The sequence below is a fragment of the Amphiura filiformis genome, chromosome 12, assembly GCF_039555335.1.
Source record: "Amphiura filiformis chromosome 12, Afil_fr2py, whole genome shotgun sequence".
In the NCBI taxonomy this organism is placed as follows: Eukaryota; Metazoa; Echinodermata; class Ophiuroidea; order Amphilepidida; family Amphiuridae; genus Amphiura; species Amphiura filiformis.
In genome coordinates this window covers 5,895,902-5,914,702 of record NC_092639.1, presented here as the reverse complement: position 1 = coordinate 5,914,702, position 18,801 = coordinate 5,895,902, and the positions used below count along the sequence as shown (strand labels likewise).

Sequence of the window (18,801 nt, the reverse complement as noted above, 5' to 3'; positions counted from 1 at the left end):
AAAGGTGGTAACTATTTTTGCATTTTTCTCAACAAATAATACACTGGTAACAAAAGTTATGTATATAACAGGGGCAAGGAATTCAGTTACAACACTCTTGAATCATTCAAAACTATGCTCAAGACATATCTTTTTCCATAATGTTGTTTTCTGTATTTGATCATGTTTGTTGTTCTTTTTAATATGCTTGTTGCGCTTTGTAGCCACAGGAAAAGGCGCATTATAAATTATGTTAGTTAAGTTAAGTTTAACACTGGAATTTCAGTGACTCAAGACAAGTGGTACGTTATTTTTGATAAGAAAAGAGGTACCGCTAGAATGTACCTCATTTCTTAACATAATATGAACCACTTGTCTTGAATCACTGAAATTTCAGTGAAGTAATTGGATTCCTTGCCCCTATAGTATACATAACTTTTGTTACCAGTGTGTAGTTATTTTTTGAGAAAAATGCAAAATTAATCACAAAATTTATCAGAGGGTGTAGTACCACCTTAAAGAAGTGACATTCTGACTTTCAAAATACAAATAAAAGATTTTCTGATATAATTTAGAGAATATTGACAGATTTTACTGGTACCAATGTGATCCATTTTGATCGAGGGACGATGAGGGGATGAGGCTTACATTACGGCCCATCCTCTTTAATGTTTCAAGGCGAAATATTTTAGTATTTTTATTTATTTTATTTTTATTCCATTGTTTGATGTAATCGATCTGACTGATTAATGTGATCAATCTGATTAATTGAGTGATTATGATTGATTGATTGATTAATAATTGCTTGATTGATTAAACTGTAAATGATTGATTTGTTGACATGGGTGATTTGTTGATATGAATAATGGATTGATATGTTGATTGATTGATATATTGATGGATTGATTGATTGATTAATCAGTTAATTTGGTAAGAGTTCAAAGTTATGACAAGTGTTTTAGCCAAGATAATATAATAATATGTTGCACAAGTCTTGTAATCTTGAGACATCTTTTATGTTGAGAATATCATTTCCCGGGGGCACTCAACTTTAGAAGTGACGGTATGTGCCCGTCAATAATAGGCCCCCTCTTTTGAAGTCGACTACACCCGATGACCCCCTTTTTAAAAGTCATACCCGATGACCCCACTATATTTCAGTTACAGCTACCCAATGACCCTCTTTTTGTGGTCGTGGCTACCCAATGACCCCTTTTTTCTACAATGGCATCATCAAAATGTCACAAAATAATGCAGAAACTTTCAAATTCTCTCATTTTAGCAAATATGTATTGGAAAATTGGAAAATTTGGAAGAAGAAATTGAACTTTGCTTTACAAAATTTTCTACCCGATTACCCCTTTTTTGAAATGTTATACCCAATGACCTATTTTTTATTCTTTTAGTACCAATGACCCACCTGTTTTAAAACAACGTTTTGTACACTGATAGGCACCTACTCCGCGACCCCGGTAGGCACATTTCCGTCACTTCTACAGTTGAATGACCCCTCCCCCTCCTCCGGTCAGAACTTGTTATTAATTTCCATTGATCTAATGATCGTACATAAAAGAAAAGGTTTTTTGAAGAAAAAAAATTGCCTCACTGATGAGTATAAAAAAAAAGATTTTGCCTCACTGATGAGTAAAAAAAAGATTTTGCCTCACTGATGAGCAAAAAAATAATGTTTCCCTACCCAGGTCTGTATAAAGGTAAACATTAAATTTGAAAAAAGACAACTTCGCACCGAAGGTGGCGAAAAACAATTTGCCTCCAAAGGCAGGGAAAAAAATTCTGCCTGACCCTAACTCCCTAGCCCCCCCCGACAATATCTAATGGTGCGTCCCCTACTTTGCGTATCATATTAAAATCTGTCATATCAATGTAATTAATGAGATATTAAATCATATTTATTTATTCAGTAAGCGACCCAGACGGCGATACCGTGAAATGTCGATGGGCCAATAAATTGAAAGATGATTGCGATGAAGTGTGCGGAAAATTCGCATGGCCAATACGACTATTTAAGGTAATTGTAGCTAATATTGCCATTATGTCCAGTCAGCATTACCAGATCCAATACAAGTATTCAGGGTAATTTTAGCTAATATTGTCATTATGTTCAGTCAGCATTACCAGATCCCCCCAACTCAGCACAAAAGTTGGCAACCATGAGAGTTACCAAACCTTTCAAAGACCTCCTTTGCAATGATTGTTCATCAAATTTACCCCCCTTTTTTAATGCAAAATCGAGGACAAAATTTGGGAACAACTACCCTTCATGACGTTTTGTTCCCTGGAAAGATTTGATCATGTCTCACCTCCCTTTTCAACCAAATCAACGGTAATAACACTTGTAGTGAGGAATCAACATTTAACTACAAATTGCCTCAGGCAAAACTCACATCCTGGGAACCAAATACCACACATGTCTCATTGACCCATATATGCCATATACTGCCTCTAGCTATAATGACAGCCTGGTGATGTGGTCAACTCATTAACAGATACCAACCTCAGGATGGAATTCAATTTTGATCAATTCTCTTCAGGTATTGAAACGTAATGTTTTTTGCGGTTTTCAATGACTAGAAGTTCAAACACCCCCTTTTCAATGACTAAAATTTCAAACGCCCCTTTTCAATGACACTAAATATTGACATAAAATTACCAGATTTTCCCAAGTACCCCTTTTATCCAAATTTCGCGGACAGTGCAAATTAAATACCCCCTATTTTGCTGATTTCATGATCAAATTTCCCGGACAGTCCAAATTGAATACCCCCTATTTTGCCAATTAACCATTAACCATTAACCAACACTTATATAGCGCCTTTACCGCTGGATTCAAAGCGCAATAAAAATAAAAACAAAGAAGCAAAAAACAAGAAAAACTAAACATAGGAAATCTGAAAGAGATGAGTTTTGAGAGCAGATTTGAAGCTTTCAACTGTTGGAGAATTGCGAATGTGATTTGGGAGATTATTCCAAGCTCTGGGGCCAGCCACTGAGAAGACCCTGTCGCCAGCACATTTGTGACGTGTCATGTCAAAAGGAGACACTTTTGGGCAGGATCATAAATGGAGAAATAACCAAAAATCTGGCCGGGGGTGATTTTTTCACAATTTGGGTTTGTTGCGAATTTGTGCTGTTATTAATGTTTAAAATATTGCCTGATAGTGTCAGACCGGAATATCACTGGCATCTTGTATTTTTTCAGACATTTTTCATAGTAATTCCTACTCTCAACATTGTCAATAATATTTTTAAAGGCCGATATCTTAATTTCCAATTTTATAATACCATAACTTAACAACTCAGTATCTTCACTTAGGAATGACCGATTTCAATGTGGAAAACGGCGTTGTGGAGCAAATTACCTCTATATTTAAGATATGTAAAAACCTCCAAATTGATAACCTGCCCAAAAGTGTCTCCTTTTGACATGACACGTCACATTTATGTGTCTTAGGGACCTCAAGGTTCATGCTGTGACAAGAACGGGTGGTTACTGACCCAAGACGAGGTTTTTTCACCACCAGACAGTCTTTCATGTACTGGGGACAGAGTCCATTCAGTGACTTATACACACACAGGAGAAGTTTGAACTTGATGCGGTCTTCAATACGGAGCCAGTGCAAGTCAGTGAGCAAGGGGGTGATATGGCAAGATTTTAGTTGTTGGTAAATCAGCCGGGCACATTTGTTTTGGAGCTTCTGCAAACGATTCAAATCTTTTTGTTTGATACCATTTAACAGAAGATTGGAGTAGTCTAGACGGGAGATGATGAGAAATCTAACAATATTAGCACAAGTATCAAAATCTATGAATCTGCGAATCCTGTAAATATTGCGAATTTACCAGTTAATGGATTGACTCAAACTGGTGATATGCTGAGACAAGGTCATATTTTGATCAAAAATGACACCCAGATTGCGCACAGTAGACGATACATATATAACAGTACCATCAAGGTTGAGGCTGAGATCTTGTAAGCGTTTAGCATGATTTGGAGAAGACATAACAAAGAACTCTGTCTTGTCAGGATTGAGTTTCAATTTGTTATACACCATCCATTTGTTGATGTGTTTGACACACTGAGAGAGCTTAAAGATGGCACAAGCTGCATCTCCAGGGATGCATGGGTCAACAGTGATATAAACCTGTATGTCATCTGCATACAGGTGATACTGCATATTATGTTGGCAATTTCGCGGTCCTTGCTACTGGTAAAAAAATTACCCCTTTTCCGCGCTGTTTTGTAACTGTCATGGCTGTCAACTTTTGTGTTTGAGTTTGAGTCGGGGGGGGCGGGACCTGATCCAACACAACTATTAAGGTAATTTTAGCTAATATTGTCATTATATTCGGTTAGCATTATTCATGAGCCTTATTTAAATGCATTGAAATAACAAAAGGACTGTTCAGCATCGTACTGCGTGATTTTGCCTGTTTCTACTGAAGGTGTTACTTTCCCTTTTCGTTTTTTGACAGAAAGCTTGTGTGCTATCGTTTGCCCCTGTCCAGCTCGCTCCAGGTTATTACGCAGTAACGGTAATGGTTGAAGATTTTATCAATACAACCTCTAACAAAGCCCTCAGTAAAGTACCCATCCAATTTCTTCTGGAGGTTTATGCCAGCGACCGTTCATGTCAGCGACCAGAGTTCGTATCTCCTACACCAGCTGCCGGGCTCTGTGTTCCAATAGCGGCTGGCCAAGATATGCAAATGACTATAGCAGCGAGAAATAGTGACACAAGTCGTCCGTAAGTACCAATGGTGCCATGGTAGGTTGAATCCACAGCCACGCATGGCCATTTTGTTCCGACCTTTTTAGACGCATAATGAGATGAGGGAAATCCGACTAAGGCTACTGACAATAGCCTGGTAATTGACCTCTCTGTGTCTGAGTGAGCATCTATACGCCATTGATGAGGTCAATGATCATGCTTTTAGACTGCTTGCACGAGTGAGTGCAGCTAGCATACACTGCGCTATAGTTCGGCACATATTATATCAGAATATTTTGTCAGTTTCTGAGTTCAAGACGCAATGGTTCTTTCTCAAGATGCAAGCTATCATATCCGTTGAACATGTATATTCAAGTGCAAGGAACAACATCTGGCTTCTTTAGACTAAATCAATTACGGGAGATATTCATCATTTTCTACCCCGGTATCCAAAGATTTATCGTCTGAATATCAAATCGTGCGTAGCACATTCACGTGTATTGATCCCGGGTATTCATTTCAGTGTCTCTGACTGTATAATGTAATTATTAACCGGGCGATGTCGGTGTGCAACGGGTCAGGTGCATGCTCGAGCATAAACCGTCGGCGCAGATTGCAACACTATCGTAAGTGCAGTAAGGTAATAGCTGCCTTTTGTAAAATACCTATTGTTTGCAGCATAATCTCCTGATCATCATGCGCATTGTAAAGTGTTGATATTCTGTATACTTTCCTGGTAGCCACTAAGCTAACCCCAAGATATCACCTTCACCTTTACATGTAGTTGGGGTTTTTTTTCTAGTGTTATTGGTTAAAAGTAAGTACATTTATTGAAATGTTGCAAATGGCAGCTATTGCATTCTACTGCACTTACGATAGCGTTGCACTCTGCCGACGAAACCGGCCTAGCCTGACGCCACTCAAATCTGGTATAGATATTTACAAAATAAATTATACAGTAGGCATTTACACATGAGTTGACACCTTCGTCCCAACACCAATTTGCCCCGCTCTTGCCGCAATCTTCAATATACTAGTAGCACTAGGATCCACAACATGCTCATCTATCAGGGGCACAGTTCTTTAATCTCAATACATCTGTACACTCATTGAATGACCTTTGAAAATTTGGGTACAAAAACTCATACTCTGCAACTTGAGGTCAAATTATGCATTATGATTGTTTAATTGAGGTTATTGAACTATGCTATTGTGATGAGGCTATTGGGTCCATAGTGTAGCGCCCAGGGTGAGTCCAAACTGGGAACTTCTGCGGCCAGAGAGGGGCGAATTGGTGTCGGGATACAGTTTAACAATCATGTTTAGTATTGCAATTGCGGGGCAAATATCTCTGCCGTATTCTGATTTTAAAGAAATTAAGGGCAGAAACATGCCTAAATTATTGATCCCCCATCCAACTTCAAATTCCAACCAAACTGGCCGAGTATCTCCAATCTTCTCACTTCCAATCTCTTTCGAGATTAAATCAAATCTCGACCTGCGGGCGACCACCGATTTCAAGCGGTTTCGTCTGGTTGAAGCCAGTTTCTATTGTTCTAAACAAAGGAACGCGATTCAACCGCCGCCATCCCTAATATATCTCCGACTGGCGACATTTTCGACATCCGCTAGTTCTAAGGTACGCAAGTCCTGGGTTCGCTATTCCGAAAGTTCGCCGGTACCCTAACCCTTACCCTAAGCCTAAGCCTAACAATAACTTTCAGACTTTCTAACCTTATTTTCGGACCAGCGAACCTTAGGACTGACGAACCCTAACATTATAATCTTCGACAATCAACTTTTAAGTATTCCGTTTTTAGATTTGTCAGATTTTGGGGATGTTTTATGTAAGGATAATTTTAGCCTACACCGACCCTACTTGAAAGGTCCGTCCGTCCTTCCGGCCGCCCGTCCGTCCTTCCCCGTGTCCGTAGAGTCCATGTTTTTCTTGTCGTCATCTTAGGCACAACATCTTGTTTGGTCCTATAACGCTATCGGTGCCCGAAGAGGTACATAACCGGGCCTCTGATACATTTGCTATGATTATTTACTACCAGAATTGCTGATATTGCGTCTGTTGGAACCCCGCAAGGGATGACAAAGTCTACTATTGGCCTACTGGCCGGATCCACGTCAGATTACTCTGTGGTATTGAACTGGACACCTCCCGACGATTACGAGGGCAATAAACAGATGTGTTTCATAGCACAGGATCACGGAAACAGCGAAGACAGTCAACAGTAATGTATCATTATGTTCTTATAGAATTTAAATTCTCGAAAGCAGGAAGCAGGTGTACGTTGCTGGCTTCTTGTCAAGTTACATGTGTACTTTGCAGAAGCTCCGACTTTAGCAGAATAGTCGACCGTAGCTCATGCTGCTCAATCGCGAGCATAAAGTATGGGGCAGGGGCATAAAGGATCCAATTGCATGATTATGATTGGCCAGTTGATTGTGACTGACGTTAACGGTATACTATATAACATTGTTCACTATTGGCCAATAAGCAAAGGTAACATCGATGTGTGCTTGTTTAATGACAATTTTAATAACTTATCCTTCAGTTTCAAGGAATTTATCCGAGCAAGTTATACACAATTTTAATATTTTTTATAAAAGTTTTTATAAAAAATGTAAAGGCTATCAGTTCTGGACGAATTCCAGTCTAAATGAATACAATCTTTGTCTAAAATAAAGTGTTGTAACACTTTTTCTCGCAGCTACGCCAGCGAACAGACTTGTGTGACCTTAAATGTTGGAGGTATGTTTAGCATGATATTAGTTTTCTTTTCCCGTGTGTTTAATGTTAAAAGTCTGCAAGTTAGACTAGGTTCTGGCCCATACATGTTTTTTTATTATGACACTATTACACCTCTGAGTCTGAAGTTTTTACAAAGTCTAAGGAGCATAGTCTTAGGAACCGGGGGCTTGGGGGCTCAATAATTGTGGTGCGGAGGCTGGAATACTTTTCAGCCCTCCCCCCTCAATAATCCAGGTGAAGTTAAAAAATTGTGATAAAATAGAAGGAAAATGGGTGTTTGTGATCTACATTTTGCAAAATTTTCTGACACCCAGGGGGAACCCACCTCGGGCACCCCCCCCCCCGGGTGGCCCACCAAATATACCCCCCCCCCCCTCCATGTTGAAAATCTTCCTAAGCCAATAAGGATTATGTTAATCTAATTATTAAGTCTGCATTTGACCCCATAGGAAGCCTTGTACATGTTGTACCAGAACAATCAACACCGAGTCCAGGACAAACTGTTGCACCAACGACATCCGCGTGGACTATCGTGTTTGATCATGAAGTAAGTGTTTAATTAATTCAATTAACTGAGGTACTGTAAAGCTTTTGAAACTAATACTAGAAGGTGGGGTTTTTTTTTCAAAGAGACATAGCCAGCTACCCAGAGCCAGATACGATTATTTTGTATTTTATGCTATGAATGTTCATCGTCACTGATGCTGAAAGCAATTCCTTCTTTACGTGTTTCAATATTCTTGGATCTTTACTTAAATAGAATCCTTCATTTTATTTCCCATCAATTGAAGCTCTCATCTAACCATGTCCATTCGTTTCACATACAGTCTGTGCATATTAAAGTACAAACCAAATCTGTGACATCGGGAGTCGACGCGTAAAGAGCGTGGTGCACTCGGCAAGTACAAATCGCGCAGCAGTTGGCGCGCCAAAGAAGAATTTGCACACGCATTGCACTGAAATAATTATTCTCATACCTCCAGTTTCCGAGGTCTATTTACTTTATATACCTCATATAAAGATTCCTGTCATCTGATTGGTTGAAAGTGCAGTCATTGAATTAACTATGCCCGCAAAATGAACTATGGACCGGTCCATGGAAATGAACTATGGACCGGTCACGTGCGTCACGATCAAACTGCGCGTTTTTCCCAGCGTAAATGATATTACGCACGCGTTAATGTTTTCACGCGCTATAATTACGCAGAAAGCGCAGATTGTAATCTGTGTGCCGTTCGCATTGAAACTATTAATTTCTCTTCCCAAAATCAATGCTTTTAACCAAACAGATGACAAGAATCTTAAGATTTGGTATATAAAACAAATATTGACTGCTTTTTTATTCGGGGCATGGTTAAAATTATAGGCCCGCGGTGATCTCAAAACCATGACTATGCTCCTCGGCTACGCCTCGGGGCATAGTCATGGTTTTGCACCTTGGGCCTATAATTTTAACCATGCCCCTCATAGCAGTCAATATTTGTATACTATGTGGACAGACTGTTGTTGAAATACTAATGAATAATGTTTAATTAAGGGCATGGATTAAACATTCCATTGATCGTTCCAAACAATATATATCGTTTGGGGGCTTGTGAATGCTATGCTGTGTATCCAAACATTCAAAGCATACTGTCATCTTCATTGCCAGATCCGACTTCCCGATGTACCTGCCTTTGTAACCTTCCTAGATTCATCAGGACAAGCGTTATACACAGTTAGCGTAGATGATTCCTCTGAATCGACCCATGTGATGCTGATGCCTTCTGGCATGGGAATAGGAATCGACACACCAGAGTTCAATTTGGACAGTAACACAAACTACACAATCCGTGTCCACCAGGGTGTGGCTGAGAATGTACGTCGTGGATGTGGGCATGTTCTTTCTGAATTGGCTGAATGGAATTTCCGTACTGGCGGTAAGATTTGTTGGGTTGACTAAGTACTGTTGGTCGATGCAGCCAAAAGATCGATTTTCATTATCTAAATCAATATATTATTGAAAAATAACACTTTGATGTTTTGCAGAAGTTCAGCCTACAAATCACATACTTTAAAAACGTGCTTGATTTATTGTTGTTAATGAGTTGCGTATGTACGTTTTAAGGTGATGTTGTTTCAGCCCTTTTACAACCACCTACAAAATATATCTGTGATATTAGAATCCTTCTACACGCTCGCTATGAAATGACCAATGCAGTTTTTGCCAAAGTTCACTACCATTCGCAAGATACTGCGAACGACCAAACCACAATAGTTGAAAATAGGTACTAACCTTGAAGGAGTGCATAATATAAAGTTAATAATTATACAGGGTCTTCCTGAAAGAACTGTATATTGGAAACAGTCGGAAACGTTTGTTTATTTTAATTTTGGGGAGTCAAATTTCTTAACCCCTATCCCGTGTCAATATACCGATGTGTGTAGAAGACATGACAGATGCAGATTCTGTTTAACAACAAGAAATATGGAGCTTTCCCAACAAAATACACTAGGATCTACAACATGCTCATCTTTCATAAACCCCAATACATTTGTACATTCATTGAATGACCTTTGAAAATTTGGGTACAAAAACTCATACTCTGCAACTTGAGGTCAAATTTTGCACTATGATTATGTAATTGAGATTATTGGACTATGCCATTGGGATGAGGCTATTGTGGTCCATAGTGATAACATACCGTCGGTCGCAACACATAGTGGCGTACGTGTATGGCAAGCTAAGCGGCTCAGAACGTGGGACTAGCTACGCGCAGCTTCTTTCTCGTTACGTGCAGCTTATTAACCAATCAGATTCGCGGTTTTAAACACGTGGAGCTGATGTAAACATCCTCTCTCACAAATATTACGTTGTTAATTTTTGTAAATGAAAATATCTGTAGTATATCAGCAAAAAATGGTATAGGTGCTATTTATAATAAAGTAATATCTGAACAGAATGATGATTGTTCTATATTTTCTTCGGAAGGGATCCCAAATATAGGGGTCATACTTTTTGGAAAGAAAAATAAGGGGAGGGGGTCATAAATTGATAATGACAAAATGTAGGGAGTCACAAGATGACTACAGATAGTGTGTTTATTGTCGGACTGATTTCAATACAATTTTAGCCTGTCTAGGGGGTAAGGTGTATCGGTGGTGGGAGTCGGGGGTCATAACATTTTGATGCCGAAATAGTGAGGGCCGCAATTTATTGACGCCGACTTTTGTAAATTTAGGAACCCCCCCCCCCGTTCCGAAAAAATGATGACCCATTTTACTCTCTCCATATTTACACAGTGGCATGTGATATCGCTTTCCGTAGTAGTAGTAGTTGTTGTTGTTTGACCTTCATATCCCCTGCACCGCTAATACAGCCCGGGTATAACAGTATAAAGTTACTTGCTATTAAACACGGTGTAAACTTGGAAACACTAAATAAATATGCTTTGTGTCATTTTAGCCAGGCATTAGCAACATGTTCTCTTGACACGTGCTGTGATTTGGCCTCCTTTACCCGTTCGTTATCTATGCTAATTCCGTAAATTAATTGCAAGATAATAATTGTGAAAGAGGATACCTATAACTATACTACGCGCAGCTAACGACCCAACCACGTGATTAAATTTGACTATTTTGATTGGTCAAACAGCTGCTCGTAACGAGAAAGAAGCTACGCGTAGCTGTTCCACGCTTTTGGCCCCCTTGGCTTGCCATATACGTGAAGGACAAAATACGTTTCCGAGCAAACCGTTTTTGAAGGATATGCTACTAGTAACAGGGTCTATACTTCTCCACTGTTATCTCTCAGTGGCCTGATTCCATTTGAAATTGAAGTTTAAGGTTCAAACTATTAAACTGTGTCTTTAATAGTTAACAAGGAATAACTGCTATAGGATAATAGTTAGCTCTAAAGCTATACGCCACTATGTGAAACGGAAAGTTTGGAAAATCACTCTACGCCACTATGTGTTGCGACCGACGATACTGTATTTGTCGTAGATCGTAATTAATAACACGATAAATGCATTCAGTCTTAGTCTTCAAAATATCCAAATGTGTGAAGCCAGAAATGAATAGGTCCTATTAGTTAATTACCCTCTTTGCTTTCAGATACTGACTTGTCAGAGCAAAACCCAGGAGATCCAGACACAATACGTCTTGCCAGACCTAAGTCAGAGTGCCGCAGTAGCTACATGGTGACTTATGTACCCAGGGCATTAGTGGGTGATATTGATCCGACTACCATGCATCTGGAAGATGCCTCGTGTATAGGAGCTTACCAGAATGAATCACATTATAGTATTGGAAGTGCCTATGAGATGTGTAATACACAGGTTCATGTACGTAGAGCCCTTTCATTTATTTCGTTTATTTTACATGTCTAATATATATATATTTATGCCCAAACTAATTCTCCTTCCAGGATCTGTGATACACCAGAAACCTACAGTAGTATAGTTTTATCAGCTCGAAATAGGCGGGAAATGTTGGGGTTTTATCACTACGCCGAAAAGTAGATCCACGTTTCTGTTAGTTGACCTGTGCTGCCTAATGTGTTAATTCCATTTTAAATGCACCTGTCAAAGATATATCGAAAATCTACCACATGTGTAGTATGGATTTCAAATGCAATGGCTCACTGCAGCGGCTAGATGATCAGTACATTACTGAAAATATCTTCCAAACGAAAGATGATAACTTTAAACTGCGAATAATATTTCTGGCCTTGTTCAACATAATTTGCCAATTTTTACTATACACTTAACTTATATACCATAACCATGAACTTATAGTGTGTCTCGTCTCGTGCTAACCCAATCCGGCTGGGCGTATACGTATACACACGCGTAGAAACCCTATTTGTCAGCATCGATTCGAACCCGCCATTGCGAAATCCAACATGGCGTTACTCTCAACTTGAAACGACACACTATAGCTTGATATCGTCTTTATCGCTTATGTGGCAGGTTTTTGTATTATTTGCATTGTCTTTATCTCCCACTAATTATTCCTGATTTTCATCTCCTTCCTACCACAGGAAACCGACATTGAGGGTGAACCCGCCTTCCAGTATGAGAACATAATCCACATCCCCTCTCAACCATACCGCAATGGTAGCTTCATCACAAGGACACATCATATTGAAATCCACGTGTCTTGTGAGCTAACCAATCAAAGGCCAGTATTCGCCGAATTCAATGCAAATATTACTACCATAGTTTATCACGAGATTGCATATGGCGAGTTTGAGTTTTCTCTGTATATGTGCACTGATGACTCATTTACTGACAAATTCAAGGTATTATTTATGTCTTCATACATTCTTAGTACGAATCAGATCAAACGTTAGAAACATGCCAAGAGTGTATTTAAAAAAACCGCAGTGATTTATAGTGCGCTACGCACAGGCACAACGCCTAGACGTTGATCCACAAGCCTCAGCACACTTTACAGGTTGTCGCTGACCACTACGGCCCCACATCATTCCACAAACCATTAAATAACAATTCAGGGACTTTGCTGCTTCAAGAGCGCACACCATAGACATTCCACAAATAACCATCGCAACCAGGATCAGCTCCTCGAGTATCATACGGGTTACAAGGAGACAAATTAGCAGTGAGTTCCTTGTCCAAGGGAATTTCAAGCTCAAACTCAATTTTTCCATGTGAGCGTATAGGCACCGCCAGGGTTCGAACCCGCAACCTCTCGCACCATAGTCGAACGCCTTATCAATTGAGCTAACTTGACTGCTATATTCGAATGCGTTCTTTTAATACATCTACATTTTCTCGCATTTTCAAACATTTTTAATGACAATTTTGCCATAAAAATAGCAAAAATCACGGGATTTTTTCTCATGTATTATAAAGATTAAAGCCATATTGTGTGATTTGCATAAAGAATAGATTCCTATTTAAATGTTAGTTTTCAATGATCATATTGTCCCCTTTCGAGCGAAATAAATGAGGGAAAATGAAGAAAATTGTTATTTCATTCCAACGCGTACAATGCGTGTATTAGCTCGCCGATCGTATTATAGTATCATGAATATTGGCGTAGCTTCACACAGCTAGGACGAACAAACAAGACGTGAGACGAATAGCGATATGCACACAGTTTATACGTCAATGATTTAATAAAATACACGCACGCGATGTGTTTAGCCACCATTCGATCGGTGAACTTTGAATAAAACCGGAGATCTCCGGTTTTATTATAAAAACTTAAATTTTACTGTATTCAAAGCACTTCAGGCTTAGTCTTTCACATTGTATTTTAGTACACCATTGGGCATTACAATCATACAAAAAGGAGAAATTTAACACAAATTGAGGGCGTCGCTGCGGAGCAAATCACACATAGCTATAATAAATGCGTATAACTTGCTGTAAAATAGTACAAAATAATGCACGCGTACTGAGATGTTGATGAGTCTAACACGCGTGCCCTCAGGGCGAGTGCATTAGACATATCATCATCTCAGTGCAAGTGCATTATTTTATACAATTTCTCGAGTTATCAACTAAAACAATACTTATTCATACACAGCTAGACAAGAGAATGAACTTTTTCTTGACCCGATTTCACGCAGTTGTAAACATGAGTCTTGACACTGAACGCTCATTCAAATATACCAACTTATGTTTTAAGTAGTGCTAAGTCTACCCCGTTTACATTGGGTAAAAGTCGTAAAAAACTTTAAAAATGTGTCGCAAGAAACATATTCTTTTCAGAAAATGGAAAAAAACAAAAAATGATGAACTCTATGCCAAATACAAAACTATCAGAAACAAATTAAGTAATGAACTTAAGTATGCTAAACAATCTTTCTTTGACAATCTCCTTGACAATGATTCTCCTAGCAAACGTTTTTGGAGTTATTGCAAGTCCAGGTCAGGTAAATCTCCAATTCCTGATAGTGTTCACCATAACGGCACTTCTGGTACCACTTCGGCTGAGATTGCCAATATTTTTTGTAATTTCTTTTCCGAATGCTTCAATGACTCCAATATTTCTGACATTCCATCTCTCCATTATGACATTTCTTCCTTTATCTCTCTTTGCAGTTGTTCCAGTGATGACATCCACCCCTTAATCTCCAAGCTTAACAACAACTCAGCCGCTGGGATTGATGGAATCACAAGCCTCATGTTGAAACACACTGTGGTTACTGTCTCGCCTATTCTTTCTGATATTTTCAACTTGAGTCTCATAACTGGCCGTATTCCTGATGCATGGAAACTGTCTCGAGTGATCCCTGTTTTCAAATCTGGGGATCCTCACGCTGCCTCTAACTACAGACCTATCTCTTTGCAACCAATTTGCAGTAAGCTTCTGGAAAAGGTTATTCATAGTCAAGTTTTGCAGCATCTCATCAACAATAATATTCTCACAAACAGACAGTTTGGTTTCTTACCCAAGTCTTCCACCACGGATGCACTCTCAACTGCTCTTTATGAATGGTACAATCACCTTGAGGATCGCAAAAGCATCGCCATGGCTCTTTTGACCTATCCAAAGCCTTTGACCGCGTCCCCACAGCCCTCTGCTCCATAAACTCAGAGCTGTTGGTATTTCCGGTCCACTCTCTCTCTTGGTTCAGGTCCTACCTGTCCAACAGGTCCCAGTTGGTTGCTATCCGTGGTGTGGACTCACAATCTGTTCCTGTGCTTTCTGGAGTTCCCCAGGGCTCTGTCCTGGGGCCTCTGTTGTTTCTTGTCTATGTTAATGACTTGTGTCTTTCTTCCTTTTCTTTAAACAGTTCTCTTGTTCTTTATGCAGACGATACTACTCTCTTCAAGCCTATCTCTGCTCCTGATGACTTGGTTGATTTCCAATCCGACATTGATTCCATCCATTCTTGGTTCTCCTTAATCACCTTTCTGTCAATTCCTCCAAAACAAAAGTCATGGTCATTTCCACTAAGAAGGACCCTTTTCCGGATCTCAATCTCACTCTTAACAGCCTGCCTATTGAACGTGTGTCATCTGCGAAATTTCTCGGTGTCTGGCTGTCTGACAAGCTTTCCTGGAATCTTCACATTGATAACATATGCAGAAAAGCTCGCAAAATCATCGGCTTCATTCATAGATCTTTCCAATCAGCCACCTTCAGCATCCGTCGTTCTTTGTACTTGGCCTTGGTTCGCCCCATTCTGGAGTATGGTTGTACTACTTGGCATCCTCTTAACATAACCCTTACCAACCGTCTTGAGTCTACCCAAAGATTCGCCTGTCGTGTCATTCTTCAGTCTTGGAACCTCTCCCATGAGGACCTTCTATTGGATTCCGACATGCCTCTTCTTAGTAAGCGTCGTGATGTTGCTTCTCTGTGTCACTTATTTAAAATCTTTGCCAATCTTTGTTCTTCTCCCAACCCTTTCCAGTCTCATCCCAGACCTGGTCTACGAAACCTCAATTCCCGCGCTGTTCAAGTTCCTTTCCGCCGGCTTTCTTTGTCCCAGAGATCATTTTATCCGTTTGCCTCCTCCATCTGGAATTATCTCCCTGAAGCTATTGTCAATGCTTCTTCCCTCCAGGCCTTCAAATTGGCCATCCAGTCCCACCTCCTCTAACCAGTTCACATAATTTATGTTTTGTTTTATTTTATTCTGTATTGATTATATGTATTTTCTAGTAATGTTTCTGATTTTAATGTAAGGGCAATCCTTCAATTTATTGTGTAATCAATATTGGATCTGCCTGGCATTGTGCCAAATGTTATAAATAAATAAATAAATAAATAAATAAATAATCGACTTAAGCTGTATTTTGAATTACGACTGCAAATTCGCATTCAGGAAATCGAATTCGTTTGTTTACGCAGGTAAACACAAATTCAACAACGTGTTCGTTTACATTAGCGAAAAGTCGTAACTAATGATGACTTATTCGAATTCACTTCAAATGATTACGACTTTTGAATAACAATTAATTACGACTGTACCTGTTAACACTTATGATACGAATTAAGCCGATTATGACTTAGTGAATTCGATTACGACTTTTGCCCATGTAAACGGGGTATAATCTTTTATCAGTAGTGAAGAGTCATGTCCCAATCGAAGTGAACATTTTGAAAAATCCAATTGATAATTGCCGACCTCAATCAAGCCCCCCAAAAAAAATCAAAGGACTCACGCTACTCTCGTTTTATTTATCTTCTAAAAGTATTATAACTCTGATCATTCATCTAAACACAACCTTTTCGTCGGATTTCAAACTCAGTCCATTATAATACAACTAAAACAGGATTACGGGCAATACTGTCCATTATGATTTTCAGAGAGGTGATTTTCCTGTTGACGTTGATCTTAGGCAGCGACTATACTTTGAGTCTCGACTTTACAATATCGGTGATACGGGCTTATTCCTCCAATCTTGTAGAGCCACGCCTACAGCAAATCCACTGGATCATATCTACTATGAATTCATCAAGAATGGGTAGGTCGCATTGTCAAAGACATTCTTATCATAATTCCAGAAAAGATTACTGTGTTGTGACATAATCTTTAATAGAAACATCAATAATATAAACTCAACAACACAAGTTTGGTAAGTTTTTTCAAGCATCTATATCTCAGATTATTTGTGACATGTTCACATCCTGTTGCATATCAATGAATAGCTACATTATTCCCCTTTTTTACGGCTGAGTACATGTCTTGTGAATGTAGTGGGGTCTCAACCAGAATATGCCAAAGTGACCATTATTCTGTTCTCAAACAACACTAGTCACTAACCTCAATAGCGGGTGGAAAAACCATACGCAGCCACAACAGCCAAACACCTCCTCATCATGTTGCTCACCAGCCTGGTCACACGTTGCTGTGGGATAGCCAGAATTCGTTGCAGGTCATTCAATGTGGTTGCATTGGTTAGTGGCACGCACACCACGACCAAGCTGGTGCACAAGTGTTCCATTGGGATGAGGCCATTCCATTCTCTCTCCTCCCATATTCTGTAGGTACTTGTTGAATACCCTGGTTCTGTGGGGGCGAGCGTTGTCATCTTGGAGGATTGCATTGGTTCCTAGATTGTGTAAGATATGGGATTCCAGCTTGCGGCAAAGAGTAATGGTTAATTTGGTACATTCTGTTTAAGACCCCACTATATTCATAAGACGTGTACTCAGCCGTGAAAAGGTGATTTTTTCAAATGTGGTGTCATTGTAAAGGGGCATAAAGTAGCTATCCATTGCTATGCAACACGATATGAACATTTCACAAATAATCTGAGATATAGAAGATAAGGATGATGATGATGATGATGATGATGATGATGATGATGATGATGATGATGATGATGATACATTGTTTTCTCTCAAGATGCCCTGTAGATGACACTACTGTGATTCATGATGCACCAAATGTGAGGAAGGCTAGGTTTTCAATCGAAGCGTTCGCATTCTTAGGGCATTTTGTTGGATCTACGGTAGGTTACATAAACTATTGCTTAGGAAAACGCTACACAATGTTTTTTTGTTTTTAGTAAAAATCAGTCTATACGATTTACATGATGTAGTTTTAAGTTCTGTGAAATTCTGTGGAACTGTTCATTGTTTTAACCCACACCTGTTGGCAGGTGGATAGAGTGCATCCCAAAACTGTAAATGATTAATAACCAAGATTTGCTTGACTGCCCAACATGTTTATCTAAACACCTGATTACAGCAAAGTGATGACAGAAGCACATCATAATTATTATACGCAAAGCAAAAGCAATAGAGAAGTATTGTTATTTCTGTTTTATTTCACAAAAATGTTACAACTTATGTTCTTTAAAAGGTATTTATACACTGCGATATGAGTGTTTGTATGCTAAGCGATCCATCGTGCATTCAAATGTGTGAAGAAACAGAAGATGGTGGGGCCGATGGCGGGCCAGATGGTTTAGGCGGTCTCCCAATATCAAAGCGTGATGTTGCTGATGGGATACCTACCTCCCTGGCATATACCAATACTGATGGCCCAATCAGAATCAAAGCTGGGATCAAAGGTAGGTTACTGTAACCGCGTAAACATATTAAAAAGCGCTAGGGGAACGAATGTGAACGCGGTATGTGAACCCGAGATGTCACGTGATGTCAATGTAACCAATCAGCATTATTCAATGTCACCAAATCAACATCACGTGTTCACTTACCGCGTTCGTTCACATAACGGACCCTGTTGTTAAGTTATGCAATTTAGGACTAATTTAGTATATGCATCTGAAGTATTCATATAATCTTTTACCAAATCATTTTAGCGTAGTCCTCTCGCAGTGACAAATGCGACGTCACGCGTGTGCATAGAACCTTGTGTAAAGTAATACGCATTGGACAGTTTAGTAGTACGCTTAA

The 18,801-nt window shown here is 39.4% G+C and overlaps 1 protein-coding gene across 1 annotated transcript in view; it reads left to right on the top strand.

The window, feature by feature from the left end:
* The window catches only part of LOC140165705 (uncharacterized), a 30,656-nt gene that overhangs the window by 9,409 nt on the left and 2,446 nt on the right, over positions 1–18,801 (top strand). Inside the window, exons 4-14 of the mRNA XM_072189015.1 lie at positions 1,902–2,008; positions 4,474–4,745; positions 6,767–6,949; positions 7,430–7,470; positions 7,920–8,017; positions 9,122–9,389; positions 11,566–11,795; positions 12,494–12,754; positions 16,744–16,901; positions 17,786–17,891; positions 18,245–18,455. Coding sequence (XP_072045116.1) covers positions 1,902–2,008; positions 4,474–4,745; positions 6,767–6,949; positions 7,430–7,470; positions 7,920–8,017; positions 9,122–9,389; positions 11,566–11,795; positions 12,494–12,754; positions 16,744–16,901; positions 17,786–17,891; positions 18,245–18,455 — 1,935 coding nt within the window. The remainder of the gene's footprint in view (positions 1–1,901; positions 2,009–4,473; positions 4,746–6,766; positions 6,950–7,429; positions 7,471–7,919; positions 8,018–9,121; positions 9,390–11,565; positions 11,796–12,493; positions 12,755–16,743; positions 16,902–17,785; positions 17,892–18,244; positions 18,456–18,801) is intronic.